Source organism: Sylvia atricapilla, chromosome 12 (assembly GCF_009819655.1).
Source record: "Sylvia atricapilla isolate bSylAtr1 chromosome 12, bSylAtr1.pri, whole genome shotgun sequence".
In the NCBI taxonomy this organism is placed as follows: Eukaryota; Metazoa; Chordata; class Aves; order Passeriformes; family Sylviidae; genus Sylvia; species Sylvia atricapilla.
Genome location: NC_089151.1, coordinates 12,923,746 through 12,939,970, shown reverse-complemented (window position 1 = coordinate 12,939,970; position 16,225 = coordinate 12,923,746). Strand labels below are relative to the sequence as shown.

The following is a 16,225-nucleotide window of genomic DNA, read 5'->3' as shown; positions in this document are numbered from 1 at the left end:
TACTCGATAAGAATTCTGGATTTAAAGAATTTTAATATGTAGTAAAATAAACAGGTTTTCATTTTTTTTCCACTGTTAACTTTATTTTTAAAGAAAAATTCACTTTTAGAAATACTTACTCTTAAGAAAAACTCACTAATCCTTTACATTTTCCTTAAGGATTCTGATGGAACACCTTGCAAAACCTCTAAACAGTTGAGTTGTCGTCAGTCTACCACAAACAGAGTGGGGTCACAAGAAGTGTCACTGGAATCCTCCCAGTCAAGTGGGAAAACACAAAATAGCCAAACAGCCAATACATCCAGCAACACAAACAAATCTCAGGTTTGTGAAATGTTTGAAAACAACTGTGTAGGTTATTTGAATATTACACATATCCCTCAAGGAAGGGTAGCTTATTCTGGAAAGGGAACACTGCATTTTTCACCTCCCTTTTGCCCCATTAAAAAGCTTCCAGCGCTGATTGTATCTAAAGCCACCTGGTTCTCTGTTAAGCTTGCAGAGATGAATTTGCAATTGTTTCTTTCCCAGCTTTAAAAGAGATGAAATTGGTCTGACTTTATTTTGGGACCCCAAATTTGCCTCATTGTATTGCCCAAATTGTATACCATAGCTGTATTGCACCCATTTTCTCCTTTGCAAAAAGCAAGTCAGTCCACTTGTGATTGTGAAATTGGAGAAATGAGGCGTGCCTACATTCAGTGAAAGCAGTTAGCAAAAATGTGTTTAAAACACTGACTGGCTGCTCTTCTAGCTGTTGCTACTTGTTGATTTGTCTTCCACTAAGGGAGGTGAAGATTCTTTGCTGAGACATGACATTGCCCCTCATTTTCCCCTGTAGTCAAACATCCTTATGATGACACCTATCACAGCTTATGCATTTAGGAGATTCCCCACACTGAGGAATGCTTCTATGGCAACTCGGTACTCAGGAAATATTCTATGCCTCTGGATATATGCAGTTTAAATTCTTACACTTTTTCAGAAATTAGGTATTTTATGTTTGAAATGTAGTCCAGAACCTTCTGGAATAGTTGTCCTGAAAATAATTCTGAAGACATGCCTCTAATTTGCTGATGATTTGTCTTCTAAGAAGACAGTTCACACACCTGGCCTTGGCTGTGCCATGAACGTGTGTTTGTGTTACTGATCTGACATACCCCATCTCTGAAAAGATGTGGCATAAGATTAGTCCTGGATGAGATTTGAGCAATCTTCCTGTGCTGTCTTGGACTATGGATTTTTCTGTAAAATACCTTGATACTTTCCAAGATTCCAAGTGCTCTGCTCCTCTCTCTGGACCTGTTTGGAGCCAGAGATGAACATTTGTTTGCAACCACCCAAGTGGGAGATTGGCAGCGCTGTGCTGCTGTCTCAGCAATGACCAGGTTTCTTCTGCCACAGCAGGTTTTTCAGGTGTGCAGCTTTCAGAAGCCACCGTGCTGGTTGTGCAGAAGCAGGGATGTGTGATTGCCATGCTTTATTCCCACGAGCACAGATTCACCCTGTTCTCTTTCCTCCACAGCACGGATCTGCACGGTTATTTCGCTCTTCTAACAAAGGCTTCCAAGGTCCAACAAACTCAAGCCATGGTACCTCAGTCACAAACAAACAACACCAGGGCAGCAAATCACACCATCAGTTTTTCCACGGCAAAAAGAGGAAACACAAGAGGGATGCAGCCCTGTCAGACCTTTGTAGATAGTTGCCTACTTTATGACTGTTCTTCTGTGTGCAATGATCTCATGCTACAGGATAGTTTGATAGTGACTCCTTGGATCTCTTCTGGAGCTTCAGACTGTTCAGACATAGATTAGCAACTGCATTTTTTTTTCCCAGCTCGCCACGGAACGGAACATGAAGATTGATCACTGCAAAATAAAAAAACCAAAAAAAAAAAAACAAAAAAGGAAAAAAAAAGAAAAAAAAATTTAAAATGGGAAAAAAAAAGGAAAAAATAATTTTTTAAAAAGAGGAAAAAGGCTGCTCATTTGATAAGTCATATGCTACAACAGGGTCATTTAGGATATAAAAGCTTGAATGTAAAATAAATGTATTTCCCATCAGCTCATGCTGACCTGTAGAGATAGTACTCAGTGTGTCTAGGGGGTGGTAACAAACAAATAAAACACAAAAAATAGGAAAAAAAAGGCAAAAAATTGTATTTTGAGGGAAACCCAGCCTTTAAAGGTGAAAGTAATTTGTGCATGATTTTTTAATTATTTTTGCATATACTTACCATTTTATTGTGTATATATAGATGACCATATAGGAAAACTGACATTTGTAATAGTGGATTTGTTAATACTTTTTACATAACATTACTGTTTAAATTGTAAACATAAATTTTTCTCAGGATTAGTTTGGAAAATAATCTGAATTGTCATCTTAACATCCATATAAAGAGACATTACTAGGTATATTGCTCAGAATTTCTTTTCTTGGCATTTGGAAGATCTCATAGAACTTTTGATCTGCAAAAGGTGTTTCTCTGAAAGAAAGGTTTATGGTGGCAAATGAAGATTTTCATTTGTATAAAGTGTACATGTACTTTGTGTAGACACTGAGCTTGTCATCTCTGAGAAGAAACCTTCACCTTGTTTTCTAGAGTGCCATCATTTCAGGCAATGGGGTTTTATAGTTGCATCCTTCTCTTCCTCCCCTTAGTGGTCTCTCCTTGACCCTTCCTTCTTTTTTTAAAGAAACAGCAAAAGGCCACTCGGGGTTGGTTTTTTCCTTTTTTTGTTTGTTTGTTTGATTGATGGTGGTGATAGTTTTCTCTTCTTTTTTTTTTTTTTTTTTTTTTTTTTTTTTTTTTTTTTTAAAAAAAACCAACAAAACAACAAAACTCAGTTTGTTACAGATATTTGCATTCCTGGGCTGCTTTAATCTCATGCCTCCTTGTTTGTGCCTTTCCTCCCCCTTCCAGGTCTGGGTTTTTTTGTCTTTTATATTTTTGCTAACTCCTGTAGGAGATGATAACTGTTGAAGCTTTAAGTAAATTTTACAATTAAAGTATTTTTTTCTCACTCCCCTCTTAGGCATTTTTATATTTACACTTAAATATTAAAAACATAACAATTTCAAATAATGAAATATACTTTATATTGCCTTAAAGACCCAAACCTTTCATATCTCATAATATTTCTTCATTGACCTAGTTCTCATTTCATTCAAACTCCATGTGTGTGTCAGTCAGTCACATCACAAGTCTAGGTTTGCAGTACCTTTGATGCCATGAACGCAAATGAAATGGAAAATTGCACTCACAGGCATAGCTTGGAACAGGAGTTGGGACACTTCAGTGGTGGAGAGTTAAGTGGCATTTACTTTCACATATTTCTGTAAAGAGGAGAGTCTGTACTTGGCGTATGTGGCTGTATTAAATGCAGCAGTTCTGAGATGATGCTCTTATAAAAAGTACTGTTAGCTTTGAGAAACTCTTTTTATATACATTTACAGAATACTACAGACCAACCTGACCTTTATGGGCACTAACGAGTGCAATGATTTTTAAGGTTAAATGAGACCAGAACTGATGTCATCACTTAAATTAATAAACATTTTCAATGTGTTAAAGTGTTTTGCTTCAAAAAGGAAAATATATATATTCCGAAAATACAGAAAGTCATAACATTTACTCCAACACTAAGCTTAAGAGATGTTAATTTGACAATTTTTTGTTAATTTTTAGCATCATATTTTAATTTGATCAGATAATTTTATCAAGATGTTCAGCTTTTCTTCATAGAAACTAGTAAAAGTTGTACCACATTATGCATAGTCACTATTTATTTTGTTTTAGATTATTGTGAATGTGTAGACTTATGTTCACCGCTTAGGGAACAATTATTTATAAATTATATTAATCCAGTATTGTTAGCTGCTATTAGCAAAACTGTTCCAAAACTTAATACTTGCAAAGATCTGTATCGCATTTACCACACTGAAGTGTTTTTAAAAAGAATCACCCTCATTGTTGAAAGCAAATGTACTCCTAGGGTGCAGATATTAGTGTTCCAATAAGCATGTGATAATTTTAAGGTGGTGGTAGCGGGAAGATAATCTTGATTCCATTGGGAATCTTAGGTTTGCCTCAATTTATGGTTTTCATAAATTTAATGGAAAATAGCTTTTCCTGGACTGCTCAAGTTTCTTTTTGGTAAACAGTATCTTTCTAAAAGAAAAAAAAAGAAAAAAGAAAAAAAAAAGAAAAAAAAAGAAAAAAAAAGCATGAAGGAAAAATTGAGGTATTTTACATTGCCTCAAATGACCAGCATTGTATTCATAAAATACTGTATATCTTGCAAAACTTTATTTAAACGGAACAGTTGAACTGTTCGTTTTTCAATCTGAAGTAAAATACTTTCAAGACCTTTTAGTTTGCCTGCTCATTTGTCTTGTACATTTCATCTCTGTATTTGACTCAAGTCTAATTCCTTTTTGAGTTTCAATACTTTTGTGAAGATTTTGTGAATATATGAAAAAAAATAAATGTTTAATCTAACTATTGCAGTTTATCACCATTCTTGCCCCCCTGTCTCCCCCTTCACAGCACTGTGAACAGAATTATTCGAGGAACATTTTTTGTAGTATGGGTGTCCTTCCCCAGCTGAGTCCTGGGCCCTTTTGCCTGGAGTTTGCAAGCTGATTTTGTTCAGGTGGCCCTGCTCTGCTGGTTTTCCTTTCAAGAAAACACTATTCCTGACAATAAATGGAAGATTATACATGTGTAAAGATTTCTTAATGTATGATTTTTGTCTAATTTTCATCCCCAAATGCATAAGAAACTTATGGAAGGATTCGTTTTCTTTGTCTCCTGAAATTGGCTTCGGGGTGGTGTTGCAGCTGCAGGGCAGCAGCTGCTCAAAGCTGCCATGCTGAGGGGGATTGTGTAGAACTATGCCAGAGTTAATTGGATTTACTTCCAGCTAAAATCCATGTTCAGCAGTTCCTGAAGCATGGCTGATATTACTGAAGTGTGTTCTTGTTGTTGTCCTTCCCTGGGAGACGTGCACATACTGCAAGTTCTGGTGGTTTTCCTTCTGGTAGTCCACCACAGACCATTGGAAATACATAGATAAGCTGAAATGTTGGTGTATCTTCTGTTTGGCATTAAATTGATTTGCTGAGAATCTTTTAACTGAAAAGAAAACTGATCAAATGGTGTTTATAGTTAAAAATCTGTGTATTTGTTACTTGACAGTCTTCTCCCTTGCGGCAGAAATGAGGCTGAAATGTAAGTAAATATTCCTGTTTGTGAGACATTACTTGATTCTGTTTTGGTTTTCAAATACTAAAACTTGTTTTCCTAGAACTAAATCTTTAGAAAATAATTGTAAGTCCAGTGGCTGGTGGTAACTTCTTTTATGTACTTCAAAAATGGACCTTTTCCATTTTATGTCTGGAGTCATCTTGAGTATATCCTAAATATAATGTGAGCAGCTGGTTAGAAAATAGTCTTACCTGGAAAATGTATTGTCAATAAATGCAGCCAGCCATTTGACGTCTTGATGGATGTTAAAACTTGTGATAGATCTTAAAATGGAATGTTTGACTCCAACATTATTTCCTAAAGAGTAAAAGCCATAGGAGAGAAAGTATGTAATTACTCAAGAGGGAAGTATATTTACCTATTTAGAGGCTATAACAAAAAATAAATTAATTATTCCAGCTACTGTTAAAGGGCAAAAAGTAATTACTCTGCTGATTCTAGAATTTGATTCCTTTGCTTATCAATACAAAATAATTTTCTAAGAATCAGGTTTAGTATGTGTTAAGACTGTTTGTCTTGAAAGTGCAGATTTGACAGCTTTATGTTCTACCTAATTTGTAGTGGTTTCAAAACTTCTCCTCAAAGATGTTTTCTGGGTGCAGTGACCTAAATGTGCGTGTTGACTGTATTTTCCGGGAGTTGTTTACTAGCAGTTCTGACAGATACATTTTTCATTATTTCATCCACAGGTTGAAAACAGCTTTGCTGTTCTCATGGTGCTTAATTTCTTCATGGTTGTAGATTTTTCTGTGCCAAACTACTCTTGGGCTCTTCCCTGTAGTAATTTGCTCTGAAGCCTAATGAACTCATCTTCAGAGCTGATTGTTAGGATGTTTGAGATGATCCCAGGGAAAGAAATATCCAACACCAGGAAGCCTTTGCAAGTTACTTAATGTCCTGAGTAACACAGGAATTGAAATTGAAATGGCTTTCTTGAGTCTTCACAAGCCCAAAGTTTCTGTCAAATACCTGCTTGAAAAGAAAATAGAAAGCAAGGGGCCAGAAAGTGACTGTTTACTTGGGCATTATTAATGGACATTTCAGATAACTCTAAAATTTTGATCAGTTATTTTTTAAAAGCTTTGATTTTAATTCTTTGTATATTTAGTGGTTGGCCCACCATGATCATTTTATTAATCTGTGGACTGCAAAAACTTGGAAGAGAGAAGTGTGGTGCCTTTGTTGGGCATCTTGTCCATGCTGTTCAATGGGCCTTTCTCTTGGCAATAGCCAGCTCAGAGATGGCCTGTTTCCATTTGCTCCTTCCTGTAGCAGTGCAGGATACGGATGAAACTGAGCAAGAAAAAGAATGTGGATTTTATTTTGCTTTAAGTTAATTGTTAAAAGCTGATGGGATCCTGAAAATCATTTAAGTATACACCTACAAATCAGGGAAGATGAAAAATCTTGGGTATCCTCTGCATAAAAGCCATTTGGAGGAATGTCATCTTTCTGCTTCCGAGATACATGGAGGTGAGGGAGGTGCTGCGGGGTTTCTGGTGGCTCCTTTTGCTCAGGCAGTATCTGTGGGATACCAAATGACCTCAGCAGTGAGTATCTTGAAGGTGTCTCTGGTCTGTAGCAGGTCTAAATAGCTCTTGACATTTGAAACTTGCTGCATTGAGTTTCCTAATCCTTTTTCAACTCTGAGCTACCCTTTGTTTTTTGGTTCAGTGACATTTATCAAATGCTGTCCAGTATGTTTTATTGAAGCACAAAGGGGATGCAGATCGTTAGTGCTTTAAGAAGGGTATTTCCTGCTGCTACAGCAGCTCTTTAAAGGAAAATAGACCAAACCCCCTTTGTTTGAGCAGGCCGAAGTAAGAATACGTCCCCTTAGCCCTCATATACCCATATTTGAAGCTAGTTTCTGTGTAATATTCGGCAATCTAATGTTGGGATGTGAGGCTGATTTTTTTAGTCTTTCTGTATAATGAAGTCCTACTTTCCCATAGTGCAAAACTCTGCCAGAAAAAACCACTTGACTCTATGCAAGAGCTGGCTTGTAAAGAATGCATTTGTGTGGTGGCAGAGAAATCCGAGGAACCATGAGTGCAGATTTGGTGAGTGCTTTGCTTGTTTAAAATAAATAAAATGCTCTTGTGCGGGTATATAAAACGACTTTTGCTTCTGTATGAAGCAATATTTGACTCTTGAGCTTAAAGATCATTAAGCAATCAAATGCTTCTGAATAGCTGTTAGTGAAACTAATCTGCACTCTGGGCTGCATTTTCCCAGGTCTAAAGTTCATTTGTTGTGCTAGATTTTGTGACAGCAAAATCTGAAAATAATCCTGGTTCAAATTGCTCATTTATGCTGCCTGGCAATGTAACACAAAAATACCTGTTCTGAACTTAAAGCTCCCATCTTAAAAAACCCAAAATCCCCAAACAAATACATCTTCCTGGTCTGTACACAACAGATTATTGCACCAGGAGTGTGAAGAAATATTTTTATTACAAAAATAACATGATGTGGTTTAGGTGAAATGTGCATTAATGGTTGCTGTTTGCATTTCCCTCCTCCTGTGACCTACTTCCAAACAGGACTGTTGTTCAGTCTTACAATAAGTAGGAGACTAATTAGGGCTGGGTTGGGGTTTTTTCCCTCTTCACTATAGTGGACCTTGAATCAAGCTCCTTTGTGGTAACCTGGTAATCAGTAACTAGGAAAAGACATTCTCAGTCAGAAAAATCAATGGCTAACCCAACAGCAGGTAGAAATCTTTCATGTGTCAATGCATGTTTGTTTTTCCTTTTCAAAATTTTTCACGGTACATGGGAGGAATAACTTATAAAATAATGTACTTATTCTATAAGATTATTCTCATCCCAAAGTGTATTATTAACCTGATGTTATGATATCAACTTTTATCCATCAAGATAATGTCATAAAGGCTAATTGCTGACAATTTCCAGTATGTCTGGCCTGCAGTGTGTAGCCACCTACTGAATTGCTTCTGTGCAGTGTCTAAGCCACCAACTCCAACTACAAAAGGTAGTTTGAAGGCTTCTGCTTTAGAATGTTTTTGTATGCAGACAGGAGCACCTTCAGGTTGTGCTAATTACCCACGGAATCCCACTAGTCTAAAGGTAGAACTGAGAAAACTGAAATTTGTTGCAAAAATATATTGGCACAATGTTAGTGGGGTGAAAAGCCAAGGGGGTAAGAGCAGTACTGGCTCCAAGAAAGAGGCTGCCCTGGCCTCTTGTGCACAGGGGCAGCTCTGGCTCAGAGACCACACTGCCCTGGACCTGCTCTCCTACACCAAGGGCTTCGAAATAAATCAGCACTTCTGGGCTCTTCAGAGCAAAGTCACATGAGGGTCTGTCAGAAGCAGAACAAACTTCTTGGAGAGTCCAGGCAAATACAGACGTCGGGAATCTGGAAGCTGAGGCATTAATGTGAAAAAGGAATCCAACCTTTGCAGCTACAGAGAGCATTGCCTTGGTAACTTCACCTTGCATGGACAGTCAGGTTTTTAAAAAACAAACCAAAACAATACCTAAATACTCAAATGCATTATTTCACTTTATTTCTATTGAATAAAGTGGTATTTTACATTACAATTTTAGAGGAGTATTTTTAAAGTAAAAGGTATAGAAAACAGTAACAAGTCATGAAATAATGCAGTTCTATAGTTTCTGTATTTTGTAGTTATTTTTGTAATTATCACACTTAGACATGAAAACCTGTCCACAAAAACCCAGTGGTTGTGAAATATAATTACGGTATTTGTACATTTGTGAGAGTCTCAGTGAGGAGCTGGTAAAACATTAAAAGGACATAAATAAAGGACTGATGATTATTTCTCAGATGTCATTATTGGAAACTTACTTATTTTCATTTCTTCTTTAGCTTCTTCATCAGTGTCTCAGTTTTTACAGGCTTTTCCTGCCATTGTGCCTCATCTGGCCTGCATGGCACATCACAGCTGTCCTGTATCCCAAACTGGCTGCTGGCCTCACTGTAAATAAATTTTATGAGCTGAATGCATCAATTTTAAAGAACAGAGAGTATCCATTTTGGATACAGTCCTGTTAGAAGTTAGCCAGGTTTTTTCCCAGTTCAGTAGTCTATCCACATTGAAAAAATTTGTTGTAATGCCAGTACACCCAACTATCATGTGGACAAACTAAAGCACCAGACAATCCTTACCTCATGAAGTTAATCACTGCCCAGCTGATTTCAGTTAATAATGTGTTGTACAGAAAACAAATGTAGTGAAGATGCAGTATGAACATAATTTCAATGTTACTATATCAATAAATTCTAAGATTTTATTGCAAAGGAGAGAAACCTTTGCTGTTGGAAATTTGAGGTTACTCTTTTGCCTTACTCTAAAAATTATCACAGCCTAGTTTTGTTGAATTTAAGGGGAGTTCCACTGATTTCACTGATACCAAGTAGGACTCTGCGATTTCAGGACAGTAAGAAAGCATTTTCCACCTTAATCCCTCTCAAGTTTGGAGCAGTTATTATATTGGTTTGTTTGGAATTACCAACTCCTTGGAGGAAAACACACTCCATTTCTCAGCATATAGGAAAATAATGGGAGAGTTATGTTTTTGCTTTGTATTCTCTCTTTTAAAATCCCATTGTGATCTAAATAAACTGATCTTCAAGAAGTAAGCTGCTTCCATAAGCTCAGTGAGGTAATATGAAAGGCTACATCCTCAGATAAAAGAAATATTTTTTACTTCATTGGTTTCACTATAATAGGACTACATTGATTTAATCAGACAAAGTTTGTTCACACACTTTTAAAATTGATTTGTAACAAGGTGGGGTGGGTTTTGGTTTGATGCTTTTTTGTCTTTCAGTAAACCCATGTTTCCTAGTGGATTTTTTTAGAACTTTGTTCTCTACAATTATATTCCAATTTACATAAGAGCATTTTCTCCTAATAATATGCATGGTCCATTTGGTCCTTACTGATTTTTCCGAAGTATTCTTATTTTCTTTCCAGTATAGAAGTTATACTAATGCAAGTTACTAATGCAGAGATACTGAAAGTGCAAATTGGAAACAGTTAGCTAAACAGTTTCATCATTTATTGTGAACATAAAACGATCTGTTCTTTTCTGTGTTCTTTCAATCAATAACATCTTCCATTTTGTGACAACGCCACCTGCAGCGTTAGAGCACCTAATAGGGAAATGGCCTTTTTTCGTTTATTTTCCTTTCTTGTGTAACTTGCCAATTAATAAAAAGAGTGACTCCTCAATAAAGACCATCTAACAGTTTTCTAGGAAGCCAAAGACCAGATCATCTGTCACTGTTGAGAGTAATTAAATTTCTAGAAGAAAATGTTCCATTTTATTAGAAGTGAACTTGAATATACAGAATTAAAGCCCAGGCTGATCTATAGCCCTTGGTTCAGTACGAATCACACCTGTAAGTACAGGTAAAAAGGTTTAAGCAATTAACTAGGCACTGATTTTCCAAGGAATAGTGCATTTTCTTTTTCTGGAGACAGAATCTGAAGCATGAATAGGAGAGGAAATGCAGGTGGTTTTTTGGTTGTTGATCCACAAATTCAAACACGACATCCTAGCCCAGGTTCTGGAGCTGCAAGTGGTGGGACTCGTATTCCTAAGTCCTTCAGTTCCTCCAGGAAACTCTGCATAAGCTCCTCAGTCACACACTTTTTTGCACTCTTAGTACCTTCCCTAATTATCATTTCCCAGTCCTGTGAGCTCAAAGTTTTCTTTGGAAAATTTTTTGTTGTCCAACTAAGTTTAACAAAGTCTGGAATGGTGGAAAGCAGGACTGTCTTTATAACAAATAACAAATAGGACAAGAGACCTGAAGAGCTTTTCATGTCCCTAAAGAAACATGTATGACATCTATTGCTCTGTTTACAGAAAGCAGCAAATTATTCCCTAGAGTCTGTTCAATTGATCCAAGAGCCAAAAATGCAAACCAGGTCACAGCAGTGAAACTGTGCCTTCCCTTTGGCCAGGCTGATGCAGTGAGATGCTCCTGCATTTAGCAACATAAACCTAATGGTCTTCAGCAACTGATTCTAATATTGCCCTGTAAATGAGGGTGACAGCAATGTAGAAGCTCAAAATAATGTCTCACTACATCCTGCCTAAGCATGTCGTGCCTAGCACGTTGGGATTGTTCTATTATTAGATATCTTTACAGGAAACAGCAAATAATTTACTCCAGTTGTTTGTCTCACTCTCTAAATTGATCAGTGGCCTAAGAGAGTGGAGTGTGTGCGGATGCACACTGGTAAATAGATGCTAAACCTCATCCAAAACAAACAAATAAACAAACAATATTCTAATAAATACTTCCTACTGTAGAGTTCATTTAAAACATTTTTTTTCTGTCTTTCTGGATCAGAATCATGAAACTAGTGACGAAAAGCAGAAATTATGGTTGTCTTGGTCACTGTTTCTGGGTATTTGAGGAACTACAAAAAGGCAGCATGGTAAAGCATGCTACCCTATATGCTGTGGTGTTGCAGGATGTCAAAGGAATATTTAAAATAAGTGAATATGTTAAAAGGCTACCTGCTAATTTTATAAGTACAACTTAATATATTGTGATACTTTATATAATCACAAAAGACTCTGCTCTATATTAATTTTCAAGTTTTTCCTAAAGGTTTAAAAGAATATTTTCTGAGGTGATAAATATATTTCTGGTTTGCTTTTGTCACATATTTATGTGGTCAGCAACCACTCTCTGAGTCCTAACTGACTCATTTATGGGAGCCACTGAAAATCTGAGTGTTAAAACATTTTGCAGATAAAATTATTTAGAATCAAATTCTGTCATCCCTTTACTGCTATGAATAATACAAGCACTCACAAACTGAGGGCAAGTTCAACCCACGGTGATTTACTAAGAGGAAAAAACCCCTCACATGAGAATTACACTTGAAGTTTACTATGTTTTTCTATCTCTGCCTCTTTTAAAAATAGTGATCTTTCTCTGTCTCATAATGATTCATGGTCCTGGGTATTGTGGTAATTTACATTGAAGCACACATCTGAATTATACAAAACAGACTCCTGTAAAACTCTAACTTACTGTTAGAGTAAGTTGGATATTTTTCTATGTAAGAGCTTGAAAATAATAATGGTTGTTTGTCTGTGAAGAAATATTTCACAGATGCAAACACAACCCTAGGGATTGTTGTATTCAAATCTGGACATTTCAGATGGACCTCCAATGAAGGGCTACATCTCCACCACACTGGACATCTGCAGCTACCACATATGCACAGGAACTTTATTTTGGATTCATTTACAGGAGCAAGAAGAGAAGCCACTAAAAGCTCAGGTGAGATGCTGTGACTTTCCTGAGCCAGGAGAGAGGCTTGGGCGGTGGCGCCGGGCGGGCTCCCAGCAGTGCCGGCGCTCTCCAGTGAGGGGTGGTAGCATCTCCTGGTGAGAACCAGCCCTGCCTGTGCCTCGCCTGCCGGCGCTGAGAAACCTCCGCAGCAAAACAAGGAACGGGGGAAGTCTCTATGTAACATATGCAGGAGGCAGTGAACTGGAGAACTGAATATTAATTTTCATATTTTGGGCTGGGTTTTCTCCTTTTTTTTTTTTTTTTAATATGTTACAGTAATTGCTGACAGTTTAAGATTTTATGCACGCTTTATGCACAACAGTGTACATAAAGCGTTTGGAATGCTTTGGAGGTGCTGCCATTAAAAAAACCCCTACATCGTCAGTCATCAGTCGTGTTGAATCATGCAGGAATTCTAGATCTTACTCTGGGATAGCAAATACTTTTTGTGGGTATACAGAAATTATGTTAAGCAATCTGTGTACTCGGAAGGTCCACAAAATTTTGATGAAGTGATAAATTGAGTCCATCTGTTTTGAAACTACTCCATTTATGATCTCAGCAGAACAATGCATTTTCCATTCTCTGCAGTTTTTAAAGTCTTGTTATCTAATCCAACTTCCAGCGAAGACAATTCTTTCTAACAAGCATTTTACTGGAAGATCCTTCTCCTCTGCCCTAAGAAATGGTCTGAACAGCCTGCGCACTGCTTCCCTCTGAATGCTCTGAATTTCTGAGTGCTTTTGGACACTATGTCTAAAACAGGAACGGGAAGATCAAGGTATTATTAGGTACCTTGCCTAAGACTGCACATGAAAATGTTGCAGGGAGGTTGTTCAGAGGAGCAGAGCTCAGCTCACTGCACAGTCCTGTGCCTCAGGTACATAACCACTTCTCCAGCTGTATTCCTCATCTATTGTCTCACGTTGCTGAAACCGGATTTAAATTGCTTTCCAAGATTCAGCCTGAAATCATCCTGATGGCTGGGCAGTCTCAGACAACACAGCCGTGCCTATTTCCCCATCAAAAGTGGAACAGGATCTTAGAGAGTCACAGAAAGCTGTCGTGCTTGTGATGTGTGCACTGAGCTGCTGCTCCCTCCCAGAGTCAATTGAAGCACATCACTCGGGCCTACGGAGAGGGGAAAGCACCAGCTGGCCGGCAGGACACAAACACAGATTGTATTTAGTTACTAAGGTATTACTGCAGTAATGGTACCTCCATGGATGACTAACACGCGGCTGTCGCTGCAGGTAGCCGGGCACACACCTGCCTGCCATGGGCTGTGTGCGGTTGCCAGTGACTAACAGCTCACCAGATAAGCTTGATGCAAAAATCCATGGAAATCAGCGTTTCCTTCTGCTGCCTCCAGTGAGCTTTGCTTTCGACTTGACGTGCGGTGGAGCCAGGCTCTGTGTGAATCAGTGGCCATGTGCTGGAGGCTGGATGCTCTGAGGAATGAATCACTGAGCGAGACTCGCAGGGCCAGCCCGGGGCACCCAAGGCACGGAGCACAGGGAGCCCGGGGCACCCAGGGCACGGAGCACAGGGAGCCCGGGGCACCCAGGGCACGGAGCACAGGGAGCCCGGGGCACCCAGGGCACGGAGCACAGGGAGCCCGGGGCAGCCAGGGCACGGAGCACAGGGAGCCCGGGGCACCCAGGGCACGGAGCACAGGGAGCCCGGGGCACCCAGGGCACGGAGCACAGGGAGCCCGGGGCAGCCAGGGCACGGAGCACAGGGAGCCCGGGGCAGCCAGGGCACGGAGCACAGGGAGCCCGGGGCAGCCAGGGCACGGAGCAAAGGGAGCCCGGGGCACCCAAGGCACGGAGCACAGGGAGCCCGGGGCAGCCAGGGCACGGAGCAAAGGGAGCCCGGGGCACCCAAGGCACGGAGCACAGGGAGCCCGGGGCAGCCAGGGCACGGAGCACAGGGAGCCCGGGGCAGCCAGGGCACGGAGCACAGGGAGCCCGGGGCAGCCAGGGCACGGAGCACAGGGAGCCCGGGGCACCCAGGGCACGGAGCACAGGGAGCCCGGGGCACCCAGGGCACGGAGCACAGGGAGCCCGGGGCAGCCAGGGCACGGAGCACAGGGAGCCCGGGGCAGCCAGGGCACGGAGCAAAGGGAGCCCGGGGCACCCAAGGCACGGAGCACAGGGAGCCCGGGGCAGCCAGGGCACGGAGCAAAGGGAGCCCGGGGCACCCAAGGCACGGAGCACAGGGAGCCCGGGCCCGGGGGCGGCTGCGGCCACGGCCGGGTCCCTCATGCGCAGCCTGGTCACCTCCCTTGTCCCCGGGTGCTCCCGACGAGGTTGGGAGGTTTGTTTTACTGTTCTAAAAGCCACCACAGCAGCGGCCAGATGTAAAAGAGCTGGCCCAATTTTTGTGTTTTTCAGAGCGTCGGGCAGCGGGAGCGCTGGCGGGGGCACACGGACCCGGAGCCGGGCGGCGCTGAGGGCAGCCCCTGGGGACGGAGCCCCTCACCAAGGGCCGAGCCCCGGAGCTGCCCGGAGCCGCCCGGGCGGCAGGACAGGCACAGACACACAGACACACAGACACACTGACACAGGCAGAGCAGGAGGGGCGATGCCGCCGCGGTCCCGCCCCCGCCGCGCCGGGGAGGCTCCGCGGGCCCTCAGACACCTCGGGCGGCGGCGGCAGCAGGAGGAGGAGGAGGAGGAGGAGGAGGAGGAGGAGGAGCAGCAGAAGAAGCAGAGCCCGGTGCCAGCCCCGGTGCCAGCCCCGGCCCCAGCCCGGCCCGGAGCCGCCGGCCCAGGTGAGCCCGCCCGGGAGGGCGATGCCCCGCAGCGTGAGGCGCGGGGTCGCGGAGCGCGGCAGGAGCAGCCGAAGGCTCGGCAGGTTTCCCCTGTAATCCTTATTTACTGCCTCGTGTGACACCGCTTGAGACACTTGGGAACTGCCAACAAATGTTGAGGCCCGTGAACCTTTCCTCCAAGTTTATTTTGCTCAGAAAAAGGCGGGTTTGGTAAAGCTGCGACTCCTGAATGTTGGCACATGAATGGAGAATTTTGGGGCTGATTTTGGCTCTCAAAAGCCAAAAGGTGGCTTATTTTTAGTAGAGGGTATTTCAGATCCTTTTTGGATTGCACTTTTTTAACACAGTAGGGCTTTAAACTGCTGAAAGAGGTACTTAAATACCAGTGTGAGCTTGAAATATCAGCAGAAGTTTGGTTTGTGTCTTGATTTACTGCTGAGTAGGTAAGTTATTTCTAATCTCCATGGGATGTGTTACGGCACTTTTATAGCAAGTGTTAATAAAGGGGTTAAAACACGTAGTACAGCATTGGATCACTGCTGCTGGGATCTGATGTTTGCCAGGGGGAGGTGAGGATATCCCGGGACAGGGGCATGGCATCACCGGCGACACAGGACTCTACCCACATCTGTCAAGCCTGAGACTTCTGTCATAAGCAGTGAGGATGTGGTCAGCACAAGTGCTGAGAGCTGGGTAGGGACACTGCGAAACCCTTTTTTTGACACGCAAAGTAAAGATGGAGTGCAATGTTTGAATTTGGTTCAGCATAGAAGTGTTTTTCTCCTGTCAGATGTGTTATATTTTTATATTACTGAGAGCCTGACATGCTTGGTTGTGGCCCAAGACCATGCTGTGATAAG

General features: G+C 41.3%; 2 protein-coding genes across 2 annotated transcripts in view; one reads left to right on the top strand and one right to left on the bottom strand.

Annotated features, from left to right (window-relative positions):
- The window catches only part of TENT4B (terminal nucleotidyltransferase 4B), a 42,871-nt gene extending 38,626 nt beyond the window's left edge, over positions 1-4,245 (top strand). Inside the window, exons 11-12 of the mRNA XM_066327882.1 lie at positions 160-324; positions 1,526-4,245. Of these exons, the coding sequence (XP_066183979.1) occupies positions 160-324; positions 1,526-1,705 (345 nt within the window). The 3' untranslated portion in view covers positions 1,706-4,245. The remainder of the gene's footprint in view (positions 1-159; positions 325-1,525) is intronic.
- Positions 1-16,225, bottom strand: part of ZNF423 (zinc finger protein 423) — a 581,899-nt gene that overhangs the window by 351,437 nt on the left and 214,237 nt on the right. The window lies entirely within an intron of this gene.